We start from the raw sequence: 14,878 nt of genomic DNA, 5'->3' as shown, positions 1-14,878 counted from the left end.
ATGCGCGCAGGACATTCGGAGCGATTCTCACCCTCAAGAGTTATCCAAACAGAAGCTACAAGTTCATCGCCATGATCATATTGTTGAATGGGCTGTTTATAGCTCGCGCCACAATATTTACACATTCCCCTTGTGACCTCGGGGTCATTGGAAATGTACGATAATGTTAGTTGGTATATAATTTGTGCGGTAACTGTGTCTCACTATAAACAGCAAGGGTATCGGTATATATACAAGGATTATCGTATACGGTACGCTCAAAATGCGGTATATTCACTATAAACACGCTCTATGATTGCTTGCCGATAACCCGGACCGATAATTGCATTTTGCTATTTATTTTGTTATTCAAGATCAGGGGTTAAATGAGGCCGAATGCATAACACAGCACTCCTGGTCCCGGCCCGGGGGTCACTCTCGCTTAGGCCTACCAAAGCTTTAGAGTCAGCAACAAAATAAAAATCTCTTAACCTATTAAAATCAAGTTGGCAGTAAAAGAATATTTTTTTCCTGTCTGATAGTGATCGCTTAGCTAATTAATATCACGACGAGGTACAAATAGGGTAGCTGCAGGTAATATGGGACAGCAGGTAATATGGGACACCTGTTTTCATTTTAACAAAAAGTAGCTTAGAGAAGGTAAACACTTTAAGTTGATTTGTTAAGTGTTTAGAGACATCAATTGTGCTTCTAGAAATGCAGTTTTGGAGTCTGTGTATCAAACTCTTGGAAATCAATGCCAAAAAGAGTGAAATTGCCCAACAAATTATGTCGTTTTTTGGCCTGATATAAAATCAATGATTTTATGATGGTGTATCCAAAAACTCTGGTACTGAGGGTGCACTTGTCACTTTTTATTATCTTTAGGTGATGGGTTAAGCTTATCAGCAGGTAAAATTCAACTGACAAGTGGCACTTTCCTTTTATAAATGATTATTTTCTCTGATTTTCAATTGAATGGGTGCAGGTAATATGGGACACATAGGAAATTGTGTGCATTGTCAATGCGAAAAGCAAAACTATTTAGAAAATTGAATTTTCTTGTAGAAATTTGCATTTAACATTCAAAATCATGTAACAAAAATGTTTTTAGAACAAAAGAGTGATTTTCTGAACTTTTGATTTTCACCATAGAGATAACACAGTGTCCCATATTACCTGCACATGCAGGTAATATGGGACACTTGACGATGACGTCATTTTGACGTCATAGCGTCCAAACAAACATAAAAACAAGGTAACATTGCCTGTTTTATTAATCTTAAAGGACATGTTGTTCATCATAACAATCTCTTGTGGGCATATCTTCTTTAGTTTTTATGCAAATAAGCTAAACGTCCTTAATGGTCCCATATTCCCTGCAGGTACCCTAATAATGAAGATGATGATTATGTGCATATTATCATGATTATATGCATGCGCAAAGCTACATATTGTTCTGCTTTATTCCGTCTATAGGATATTTTTACCAACTTTTTGTGTGTGTGGGGGGGTACATTACCAATTACCCCAAAGAGCAAACGTTAAAGAGCAAACGTTTCCAAAAAAATCCTACACGGCTTAGGTAAATATTATATCCATTCCCCACTTTTTATATTCTTGAGCGCCGCACCACACACGAAAAAATTTCGGTCAACAATAACTTCCGCCGGCAAAAAAACCCCAAAACCTGGCTACACCACTGGTCTGGAGAATTAACTCAGGTAGAGACTTAAGGGTAGACTAGGTATTGTTGGTCGAAGCAGCCAACATTTTTATTTTTATTTTTCTAAATCAATATATTATTGAAAAATAACACTTTGATATTTTTAAGTTCATTGTATAAATCATATACTTTGAAAACTTGCTTGATTTATTGTGATTAATGAGTTATGTATACGTTTTATAAAAACTCAAGAACCACAGGACCTACAATATATATGTGATATTTGAATTCTTCTACATACTCGCTATGAAATGATCAATGCATATTTTGCCAAAGCTCACTACAAGATGCCGTGAACTACCAAATCGCAACAGTTTAAAATAGTTGCTAACCATGATTAAATACCGTTGAAGTTCCTTATACAAGCTCCTCCCCAAAACCCATTCTACCATTTAATCATCACGCAGGAAACACCCACTCTCATAGCACTCATTTTCTATTGTTTTACCATGATACATTCACCTTGTTTGTACTATTAATCGTAATTAGTATAAAATGACCGTTCTTCAAACGTTTTGCCATAATGTCGTTGAAGATTGACCACGCATCTCAATTCAGACAATCAGAATGGATACAAAGCTGATTACATTATATGTCATAATAGGTAAGTGAAACCAGTAGCAAGTGTCTAGCAAGGGGACAAGAAACTTGGGTATGTTGCGGATCGCGATCGAGCGAGATGGAGCACACATAGCACGTATTTTGCACAATGAAAGAGAGTGAGCAATCTGTTTTTTCGGTGACAAATCAGGTTTTTCCATCAATAACTCTGGTTTCTCGATTCGACTTTAAGTAGGCCTATAGTAAAGTTTTTTGAAAACTTAGTTTCTCGGCCGAGAAAGCGGGGTTTTCAAAAACTAAACTTATCGAATTTGATAAACCTGTTTTTTCGATTTGAAAAACCAGGTTTGTTTGTTGGTCCGTGAGGGACACATGCTTATTGATTTGAAAAGCAAAGTTTTTGGTAAACGTAGTTTATCGGTCGAGAAACCTAAATATTTTAGGTCTTTTGGGGAAAAAAGTGTACTTTCAATACGAAAGGTCAAAATTGTCAAATGATGGACGCGCGGCGTTTCCTCCCAGCTACATACACTTTAAGTACATAACATTAGATAGATAAAGTTTACTTCGAGGACTTTTTTAATCAAAAATATCATTTTTAATAATTTGCTATGAAATTTGTATTTGATTAATAAACTTTAATGACCTATGACATCATCACCCAATTTACATCTCGCCACCACTTAGCTTGCTCCACAGTGTAATGGAAACTTACCCTTTGTTATGCTAAATAGCTTTCCCAATTTTACGTGCTGAAGGCCACACTCGCCATACCTCAGTAAACATAAAGAGGAGCTAACTGTTTTCCGTGTGTGGGAATTTCTAGCGTATATATTTCTGTGTATAATATTTGTGTATTTGCCAAATGCCAAATGTGGGCATTATGACCAATATCAGTGCAGGTACCTGTGTCGTTTTTTTTTTAATTTTTTTTGCATGTAATATGATAACATTGATTGTGATATTTTGGCCTAAAAACATTTGTTTAGCAAGATACGACTTTCGAAAGTAGTGCATGATACGTGCAATTATCCTACACCCTTGAGTGTGTGATTATTACACACGGGTGAATGGGAGATGACCTCTAGCTTTTTCTTATGTTTCGTTCGATATAAAAAAAAAAATTCTGATTGGATAAAAAAACCAATCACAGATGCCTATTTACCATTAAATCTCACACAGCTCTTATGATGCTATGCACTCAACCATGTAGTATAATCACAGACTGCGTAGAGGCTAGACTCGTTGTGCTTGGAAATATCTATGTGGTCGGGTGTATCGAGGTGGAAACTGTGCATTTATAAGAGATTCGTTTTTGTAGTCAAACCTTTTTATTTATAATCTAAATTGTTTTACAGAGAAAATTATTTTTTTGAATTCTGAAAACAAATTTGCCATTCAGTGAGTTTAGCTTAAGTTAACCTGATGTTTAAATTTAGCACGTCTAATTAAATCTACTCTGAAGCCAGTTTTTGAGAGGGGCGGTGGAATTTAATAGTACAAATGTTTGGATGTGTTGAAGACATAACTTGTTTTTTTTATCAGGATTTAAGATAAATATGCCTACAAATGCAAATAATTTAAAACCATTAATACCATTAACAGCATGTTACGAATGACATGTTGAAAAAAAGGGAAATATAGACAGAAAATCCTCGGGGTGGAGATGCTTCAATACAAAATGATGTCACAGTGGAGCATTTCGGTGAGAGCAAAATGCAAAAATGGTGTCATTAAGGGAAGGGGTATGAACGTTTGGACAGTTTTTATTGTGGGACATTAGAGCACATCAGACATATCGAATTGCATTCTGAATACGAAGAATGGCCTTCTGATATCAAATAATGTTGATTTTTTGAAATTCGCAATGTAATACACATTTTATGGCAAATCATTAAAAATTGATATTTTTGATATTTAACAGTACTCGAAGTAAACTTTATAAATCTGATAAATTTTCCCCAAAACACCAAAAAAAAAGAGGTCTTTTTGGGAAAAAATCCATATCTTCAATATGAAAGGTCAAAATTTTCAATTGATCGTCGGCTTTTCCTCCCAGCTACATACATTTTAAGACTATATCATTAAATTTATAAAATTTACTTTTATACCTCCAAAATGTGAAAAATATCAAATTTTAATAATTTGTCATAAAATTTGTATTATATCGTGAATTTCATAAAATGAAAATTATTTGATATCAGAAAGACATTCTTCGTATTCAGAATGCAATTCGATAGGTCTGATGTGCTCTCATGTCCCACAAAAATGCTGTCGAAACGCTCAAAACGCTCATTCCAGTTCCCTGAATGGCTCGGTCATCCACCTTTACCATGTTTACAAAATATTTTGTGGGACATGACTCCCCGGTTCCGGGACTCTGTGTATTCGCGGGTACTCATCACTGAAAGCCAAACTGGAGTCAGGGTGACTCTAAGCAGAGTCCAGCCACTCTTTAACTCTAGGAGCCTATGTCTAAAATGACTCATATTGGGAGTCATCTGACTATTCAAGAAAAAGTTTACCATATTCCAAAATCAAACTTTTACAGAGAAAAGAAACGCGTTTGTAATAGTTTTCCGGGTGTTTTCATGTCCACATGTGTCTTAGTACATTGTTCTCTATAATCATGATAATTGTGCACTTTCAATTCAAAAGCTATAAATAAATACACCGCAGTACGCCATGCTGGCAAGTTTCTAATAATGACATTGTTACAATAAAATAGAATAACGTTAAGGGGTACTACACCCTGCCCAATTTTGTGCCTATTTTTGCATTTTCTCAAAATTAGAGCGCATTGGTGACAAGTAAGATATGTATATTATAGGGGCAAGGACTACAACTACTGCACTGGAAATTTTATTTCAGCACAGACAATAGTTGTGGAGTTACAGTCAAAAACGAGGGAAAACCAATATTTGATCAATAAATCAATAACTACTTGCCTTGAGTTGCTGAATTTTCAGTGTAGTTGTTGTAATCCTTGCCCCTATAATATACATATCTTACTTGTCACCAATGTGATATAATTTTTGAGAAAAATGCAAAAATAGGCACAAAATTGGCCAGGGGTGTAGTACCCCCTTAATGACTCAAAATGACTCGACATGCGTCTTATTTGTCATGTTTGATATGTTCAGAATATCAAGACATGCTCCTGGAGCCGTTGGTGGGGTTTAAAAAGTAGATTATAATTTAAAAGATGACAATAATTAGTGCAGGGTAATGCCACCAAAATAGACCATGTTACCATTTATTAGTAATAGGAAAGTTGTATCAAAATAAAGGGTAGAATATGAACTTTCACACTATTATTAGGTATGTCACAGTGGCTGCACAATAATTCTGTCATACTGTGCACGCATACATAACAGTGAATCAAAAAGCGCGCGGATCAAAGTTGGCCAATTTTTGAAAACATACATGTCAAAAAACGATTTCCTCGTTATGTTTCATTGATCACAATAATTTGTCTTTTTAATATATGGTAGGTGAAACATTTCCTAAATCACTATCAACTCCGCCGAAATTAAACACTGCCTAGTTTAAGAGTTAAGACCTGTTTTATGAATTTTTTTAGATCGTCCATAAATCAATAAATATAGGTCTCTCGAAATAGAGGACCTAGTACCACCGGTCTGAAATACCAGTGTTTGTTATCATGTATTTTTTTTCCTTGGACAATGAGTGAAACACTTCCCTATACCAATTGAAAACTCGGTGCACTTAGGCAATTAACTGCAGTTTCTTTATTCAACATCACAGGAGGTTCATATTTGACAAAATCATGCTGTATAAATAAAACATAAATAAAACATTGAAAAAAGTAAAAATTACATATGCCTAATTAACATAAGAATGGCATAAATATATAATTAGATGTAATTAGCTAATTTGCATAATTAATGACTTTTGTGTATTTTTTTGTTACCAAATGAAAGAACTTTGGGTACTTATGTGTGCAAAAAAACCGCATCCTCATATCATGTACGGTTCTCTGTTGGCATTATTTTTGCATATTAATTAGCTGGACTTTTAAGCTTTTATTTGTCTGCAGATTGGTCAAAATGGCCAAAATTGTATATTTGGTGGATTTATTACATTTATTCGAGGAGAGATTTTTTAATCTTGTTTTCTTTAACGAAGTCCGGAAAGATATGCAATTAATCTGTAATACTTAAATCAATGCTACCTTTTCAAGTAAGTGTCCGAATAAGCATTACAAATCCCAAAAATTACCATTTTGCCATTTATAGCAATTTGTGGCAGGTTTTCACCCGATTTCCGGGTATCTTCAAGTTGACGTTACATCACTTTGCATTATCCGATTTCAATTCTGTTTTTGTTTTTTGAAGCATTCATAACGATGATTCAATTAAAAGCGTCAAATAACATGTTTCTGCTGCGCTTATTTTTGGGGTGATATACCTACTATTATACCTGGTATTTGTTGTCTTCCATCTCGTGTTGAAATATTGTGATAACTTGTGATAATAATCTTTAACCAATTTTAACCCTAACGAGTCATTATTAAAATAGCTATAAATTTGCATGTCATGTGACTATTTAATATCCAGTAACTATAGTAACAAAAGTTGAGTTATACTGTCGTAATGCAATAGTTGGAGTAAGTCATTATTTTGGTGGTTTTGTCAAATTTTGACCCCCAGGCTCATTTTACGTTGTAAATGTTTCAAAATTTAGATATATGGCAACTAAAGTATACCATTGCATGATTGGCTTGATTGTTCACATCAAATTAGTCAATCTTATAAATGTGTTATATTATGAGTTTATTTTAGTCAAAACGCTTTATAATAACATTTAAATGTCTGGTCAGAGATCGTCTCTGGTCTAGTTAAATAAAGGTCAAAAACACAACAAAATTTTAATTTTGTTTTGTAAGATACAGTTTCGCAAACATTTTTTTCAAGCATTTTGTCAACACTTAAATAACATTATGTAAGAATGGTTTGCATCTACTATTCAGCAAAGGTTGTTAACGTTATTAAAACGTTTTATACTCAGTCATACCCTTTATATATCTGTAAAATTTTACGGCGCTTTCCCGTAAACTTAACGGATATTTACCGTAAATTGAATCACTGTTTCACTAAAAAATAAGTATGTTAGTACTGTTAGATTTTATTTGTTTATTTCTTTGTGTGAAAGTTTTGCATACCCGGGTTGCATCTTCCAATTTTTTAAACAGTAAATAGCCACATTGTGTCACAGATTGTGTTTAAATGATATTTCGTATATGTACAGTTTGAAGTTACCAACACTGTAATTTTAAAGGTAGAATGTTGGCAACTTAGTCATGTCAGTTACCAGGTATATTTTACCGTAGAACATACATGCTTGCTACCGTGTTTTATGCAGGAATATGGGCATTCAACCGTACTTTTAAGGCAATATTCCGTATTATATGCTAATTATACGGTTAAATACTTGTAAAATCGCCGTTTTTACGGTAGAATGCTTACAACTTAGGTTTACTACCCTAAACAGTAGGCTATACGGTCAAATCTTTACAGCGTACTTTTGTAAAGGCTAATTACTTGCACTTATTCCTAAAAACACGAACTTTTATTATATCGTACACATTGGAAAAACCAACAACTTTTGACTTCACTGATTTTGAAGAAATAAATTAATAACTGTGTTTGTTTGTTTATTTATTTTTAATAGGGGTTACTTTACTGAAAGCGGTGAGCCATACATATCCGACAACCGGAACTAATTCGACCGTTGCACTGCACACTACGCTTACCAACAAGAGCATGGAGTTGTACCAAATGATAAGGGAAGGAATATCAAAACTGGTGAGGAAACTTTATTACTAAGGACCATAATTTATTATTAGGGACCATAACTTACATTGTTTACTGACATTATGAAAATGGAACTTGCCAAGGCTTCAATCTTATTTAGGTGACTTCAAGTCACCTGGTCATACTGTAGGCTTTCTGCGTCGCGTTGATAATTACAATAATAATATGCAGTGTAGAGTCATCCGCAAAAATGACGGAGAAGATTCTCTAAGTGTGCAGCCAAATCATTGATAAATATCAAAAAGAGTAAGGAACCAAGTGTACTACCTTGAGGTACTTCAGCAGATATGAGACAAAACCACTAAATCATGTCCAACCCTATCTGACTGAAAAATAACTAGTGTTTCCATTCGCAGACCAAACCTGGTTGATCTAAATGGAAAACAAGGTTTGGAATGAAGGCTGAGGTGCCCATCTTTTTGTAATAGTTGTGCTCTGTGGATGTTTTTCTTACTATCTAAACATAAAAGATTAAAAAATATTACAATTCTGCGGAAATTCTAGGCACTTTGTGCGGAACTTCACCATATGACGTCACAATATAGAGGGTAGAATAAATCTTTTTGGCAAATGGTGTTTTGAATGCACGATTTCATTTTAACCATGCGAAAATGACGATTATTCTTCTGTGCCGTTTAACATTTAACAGAATAAGAACTTGATTTGGAGGATATTTGGTGGTGTGATGCCCTGCGGCTTTGCTGAAGAGGGTAACACCCCGGGGTAACACCATCGTAGATAATATGGGCAGTCCACTGCTCATATGGCTGTGACGGCTAATTATACGGTTGCCAGAAAGAAGAACGCGGCAAAACAGAGTAAATGCTGCGCCATGGCTACGAAGAAGACGAAACGCGCGCAAAAACAGAGCTTATTGCATGCTGCGCATTGGTTAAGTAATGAAACAAAAGAAAAGGGATAGACCATGTAGACGTATAATGTTAAAATCACACAGCAATGGTGAATGGTGGTATATCATCTCGTGAAGTTCTGCCATTTGCTTCATGAACTCTCACCCTCATGTTAATGTGCACAAAATGATCTATACGTTATGTGCTGCAGCATGTTCGACGAAGCTTATAGAGTCCCAGTTCTAATACTCCTTGTTACTCATTATTTCTCATAGAATAATACTCACCGAGTACACATACCCTGCCAAGCGGACGATAATTATTCCAGTCATCAGAGTAATGGGTGCGTTTTATGCAGACCTAATGCAACATTCAATCGGACACAAGTAAGTCTTGATAATATACTAGAGTTCGAACAAGGAGAGCCTTCTAATTACTTCAACATAGTGCAGTTATGTCCACGGCAAATTCACCGTGACCTTTCCAGCAATAAACCCGCTTAGTGAAGAGTAAACCGAGATATGCAGTACTAAACCATTTATAGTAATCGATTGTCCAATGCAAATTTATTACCACGTGATAATATTAATCCAATGAGCGATCGAATTGTCCGCTACGGTCGACTAATCCAATCGATAGTGACGTTATTGACATGTACGGGCGGAGCTCCACTGACCGAATTTTGGGTTATTTTTCACTGGTTTGCTGTCATTTACTCATCAAGGCGGTCCCCCGTTATTATAAGGACTATAATAATGATTTAAAGATTGACATGTAGAGAATAAACCATACTTGTTTAAGAAAGTACTAAATTTGTACCTATTACGGTTTCGTGACACCACTCTTCCAAATGCGACCAAAGCCAGGGCGGTCCGGTGAAGCAAAATGTGCATTGGAATAACACGGGAGTTTGGATACAGATGGTAGAATTTCTTTAATGTATGGTCCCCCGTTATTAAAGCTTGTACTGGGTTGAAAATTCAGAATTATCATCTAAGGTAAGCACAAGAAGGGGTGACACTAAATATACGGCTGTACTTTTAGCAACGCAAATCTATGATGAATTCAGTGGGTTTGCGAGCTACAAAGTGAGGTAAGCTATCCTATGAATAAGGAGTAAAAGTTAAAACATTAATATACTGCGCCCAGGAAGTATCCTTACACTTGGAAAAATTCCTAATTTTAAAACTAAGCCATATTTGGGTAAACTTATTTTTGTAATAGACGCATTATCTAATCCTGCACATTATGACACCATGAATCCAATGTGACCTCCAGAAGTAAAGTTACAAGCAATTGATTGGACGAAGGTCCAGGTTTAATAGTGACAAACTGGTCAAACTAGAGGCACTCACGTTTTCATGGTTTTGTAGCTTTTTGTATTCTAGGTCTATACAATATTAAATTTATTAAATCTGTTCACCTTTTCAGATAATAGGTTCAGAACTTCGGCAAATGGATCTGTATAACCTCGAGCAATTTACGAACCAAATGGAAATAGTTCATTCGCATGAGGTTAATTTTAGTGGCTCTCAAACGAATTCCTTGGTGGATGAATTTGAGCGTATTTGTAACAATTCAAACAGAGTCGTCAGTTATATACAAAGCAATGTAAGTTTCGCGTGAGTATAATTATGTGTATCAAAGTGTTGTACCCATCAGTTTCCACTTTCCACTCCCGTTTCCACTGCAGACGACTGCAATGTCAAAATGAAATACAAGATTCACCTAATTCATCAATTTGTAGAAAGTGTCATGAGCGTATAAATTCTGGTCATTTCGAGAGGATCCCATGTTGCATTTGGCAGCAGACTTAAAGCTACTTAACATCAACACTGATTGGTACTAATGACTTTGATGCAACTTATTTAATGTCCATTGACTTCAACAGTTAGTAAAATGAGTCTAAATCCCCATAATTAATAGTACATTTAGTCTTGAAGCTCCAAAGAGACAGAGAGGAGATAAATGTTTTATCACAGCACGTTGATGTTGTACCAGCAGACTATTTCACAAAACCTTACCATGGAGCCTACGATTGATTTAATAGTGATGAGAATGTGGGTGTTGATCTTCTTCCTGAAAGTGACTCTGGAATTCAATGAGTGCGGCCATATAATTTCTCATTTGGAGCATCTGTGTTTGGAGACACTTCGTGTCATTAATGTATACTCATCAATATGGACCACAATGGCCTCATCCCAATGGCATTGTTCAATAACCTCAATTAAACAATCATAGTGCAAAATTCGACCCCAAGTTGCAGAGTATGAGTTTTTGTACCAAAATTTTCAAAGGTCATTCAATGAATGTACAAATGTATTGGGGTTAAAGAAGTGTGCATTGATAGATGAGCATGTCGTGGATCCTAGTGTCATACTGTCTTTTATCTTTGTTTACTGCAGATACTTCACGGAGCCACCACATTATCACCCCCAAATGCAACCTGTGGTGCACCATCCTTGGTAACAAATAACTGTGGAGACACTCAATTTGATTGTTTAACATGGTGGGTACTACGTGGTATGGAAGAATTGGTTTTGACACTTGCTAACGAAATGAGTGGTGGGCAGTGGTTCGTCTAGTGCTGTACGTAGAGCCAATGACCTGAAATGGTTTAATTGACAATGACATACTCACTACATAGTGCAGTTACGTCCACGGCAAATTCACCGTGACCTTTCCAGTCATAAACCCGCTTATTGAAGATTAAACCGATATATGCAGTACTAAACCATTATATAGTAATATATTGTCCAATGCAAATTTATTACCACCTGATAATATTAATCCAATGAGCGACCGAATTGTCCGCTACGGACGACTAATCCAATCGATAATGATGCTATTGACATGTACGAGCGGAGCTCCACTGACCGAGTTTTTGGGTATTTTTCACTGGTTTGCAGCTGTTTGCTGTCATTTACTCATCAAGGCGGACCACCGTTATTATAAGGACTATGCCAATTATTTAAAGATTGACACGTAGAGAATAAGCCATACTTGATTGACAGAAAGTACTAAATTTGTACCTATGACGGTTTTATGACACCAATCTTCCAAATATGACCAAGCTATGGCTGCCCGGTGAAACAAAATGTGCATTGGAATAACACGGCGAGTTTGGATAGATGGTAGGATTTCTTTTTAATAAAAATGTATGTTCCCCGTTATTAAAGCTTGTACCGGGTTGAAGATTTAGATATTTGGAAAAGAATGAGTAATTGAAACATAGAGCAAGTACTAAAATCATAGCTTTTATACTTTTTGATATATGATGCTAACTAGTTCATCCAATATAGCTACAACACAGCGCTACCAGTAGGGTTCAATTGCCTATTGTGAGTGCCCCTGTGTTGTGTGCATACATGTAGTTAACAATAACTGCATGATGATCAGTGATTCAAAAATCAGAGTTTTGTAATAAGTATAAGTGGGCTAACATACTCTGCAAGTAATGGGACCGAAAGCAACCTGATAACGATACCATTTGATATTTTGAATGTTGGAGGTGTCTGTCTGTATGGACACGACAACAACAAGCAATTAGATATTCTTACTTTGATCATGTTTATAGATTTATCCTAAGCTACTCATATAATTTTCAAATATTTTGAGACTTTCATAGCTTTTAATGAGAATCACTGATTCCATAACCCCCTACAGGTGGTTGGAGTAGAGGGCACAGTCAAATTCTTGAAATGCTGCAGTAAATTTAGCTTGCATGAGCTGACTTGTCTGGTTGACAATGCTGCATGTTTCAAATACAGCTTGAAGACGCACCTTCTGTGGGTGGAAGAAGAGTGGATCGGTTATAAAGAAAGCTAAAGAAACTTGTGAGCTGTGAACGGTTTTTCTTGTACTCTTCTTACTGGTGTATATCCTGCACCTTCTTACTGGTAGTTCTACGGTTTTAGTAGTTTCAGGTTTTTGAAGTAGAAGCAACTGGTTGTATCCCTTTCACTCAAGCTGTGGATGAGAGGATGAGATCAGCATTGATCTTTTCATAAGGATGAAACATTTTAGAGATTGCACAGCAATACAAACACCCACTGCACTCAGATGTACCAAGTAATACAAAATCGATTCACTTTTGCTACGTCAGTTAGGACAATAAGTCTGAGGGGAACTGAAATCCGTGCACCAGAGCCACTTGAGCTCTTGTAGGTGTCTTCAAACAAAGCTAGATTGCAACAATTTCTTTGTGACTTGTGATCTGCGGTGGAAGCAGAAGAGACATCTCTGGGAAGTTTTTCAAGAAGAAACCAAGAATGTCATGGTCAATACCCAGCAATCACAAAAACGTTTTAAATAAGTTATATTTTGGGTTTTGTTTTAGGTAAAACGTTTTAATAACATTAAAATGTCGGGTTATTTAAAGGTCATGAAAACACAATACAACAATATTTTTAAAATGTGTTCAAAATGTAAACTATTTTTGCAAACATTTTTTGCCAAATATTTTGTCAACACTTAAATGACACTATGTTAAAATATTTGCACCCAGCAAACACTGAAATGTTCTTAAAATGTTTTTTAAACGTTTTAATAACATTTAAATGTCGGGTTATAAAAAGGTCATGAAAACATTTTTCAAACGTTATTGCAAATATTTTGGGCAAACATTTTTCGCAAAATATTTTTTCAACCCAAAAATAACGTTCTGTTTAGAATGTTTTGTATCAAGTTTTCATAAAATGTTTTTGGAATGTTATTTAAACGTTTTATAACCTTTATATAACCCGACATTTAAACGTTTTCTGTGAAACATTTTGTGTTTGCTGGACAGTAGATTATCAAAAAATGTTTTTAATGTTATGAAAACGTTTTATACCCTTCAACATACCCTTTATATATATAACCCGACATTTTAAAAAACGTTTTCTGACAACCTTTTTATAACCTTTTGCGAATGATGTCGAAAACGTTTTGTGTTTGATGGGTAGCTGTCGTCCGATAGCTGAACTAAAATTCATACAGCAAGAGACAGATACTGGACATGCGCGTATGTTGAGATGGGCTTTGACATTTGATATGTGTCAACCTCTTTGGGCTAGCTGTTGATGGAGGGGGCGGCAAAATTCACCTTTTCTCCAGCCCCGAGTAGGAGCAGCCTGGGTATTATCATTGCACTTAATGTAGCCTGTGGTTTAGTACAAGTCTTTCTTACATTTCAGGTTTTTTTTGTACCTAGTTATTTTAAAGTGTTTGTAGTTTCAGAATCCTATACTATATTGTAGTAAAATATCATAATGCATGTTACACAATTACAATCTTAGTTCAATTTATGTACACAAAATGTGTGGAATGCCAAAGACAGTACAAGCCAATACAACTTCCATGTTTTTATATCTTTTGTAACTTATGTGTCATATTCTTTTAACTATTTATTATGTTTCTTATTTTTATAACTTACAACTTTTTACAACTTATGTGATCTTTTAAATAAAAACTTAAAATCATTTTTAAGTCAACTAATGTGATATTTTCTCCGAGCCATATATATAGTCGCGCGGAAGATTCTTTTCATGCTCATTCATCAGTAAAGAAATGTCCTTGAGCACGTGAAATAGGGAAATAACAAAATCAAAGCCACGAAACCTCAGTGTGAAAGCTGCGAGGCGTAAACACTCTCATTTGCATGACAAGAAACCACTTTTGTAAGAGCCAACGCGGCCCTTTATATCAATTTAGTTGATGCCTGATTACATACATACACACGCCCAACAATCATTTCTAGCATGAAAGTTCATCTGTGGTAGCCTTCATAATTAATGTTTAATTAATTCGGTCACAACTTTGACCTTCATCAGGAGACTGGCAACCCAAGTTCGGGATCAGTGACCTTTTGGACACTTGACCCCAAAACTTGGTCGTACACTCCAGAAAACTTATATCGGCCCCCGTCGCGGTTGAGTGATGGT

General features: G+C 35.5%; 1 protein-coding gene across 1 annotated transcript; it reads left to right on the top strand.

The window, feature by feature from the left end:
• The first annotated feature begins 2,254 nt into the window (after window positions 1-2,254).
• On the top strand, window positions 2,255-14,371 carry LOC140148847 (uncharacterized). The gene is made up of 5 exons (XM_072170933.1): window positions 2,255-2,309; window positions 7,961-8,094; window positions 9,230-9,340; window positions 10,386-10,565; window positions 11,360-14,371. The coding sequence occupies exons 1-5, from the start codon at window positions 2,273-2,275 to the stop codon at window positions 11,537-11,539; spliced, it is 642 nt and encodes a 213-aa protein (XP_072027034.1). The 5' UTR covers window positions 2,255-2,272; the 3' UTR covers window positions 11,540-14,371.
• Window positions 14,372-14,878: the final 507 nt, after the last annotated feature.

Source organism: Amphiura filiformis, chromosome 3 (assembly GCF_039555335.1).
Source record: "Amphiura filiformis chromosome 3, Afil_fr2py, whole genome shotgun sequence".
In the NCBI taxonomy this organism is placed as follows: domain Eukaryota; kingdom Metazoa; phylum Echinodermata; class Ophiuroidea; order Amphilepidida; family Amphiuridae; genus Amphiura; species Amphiura filiformis.
The sequence above is the reverse complement of the archived record's forward strand: the minus strand, read 5'-3'. Positions and strand labels throughout refer to the sequence as shown.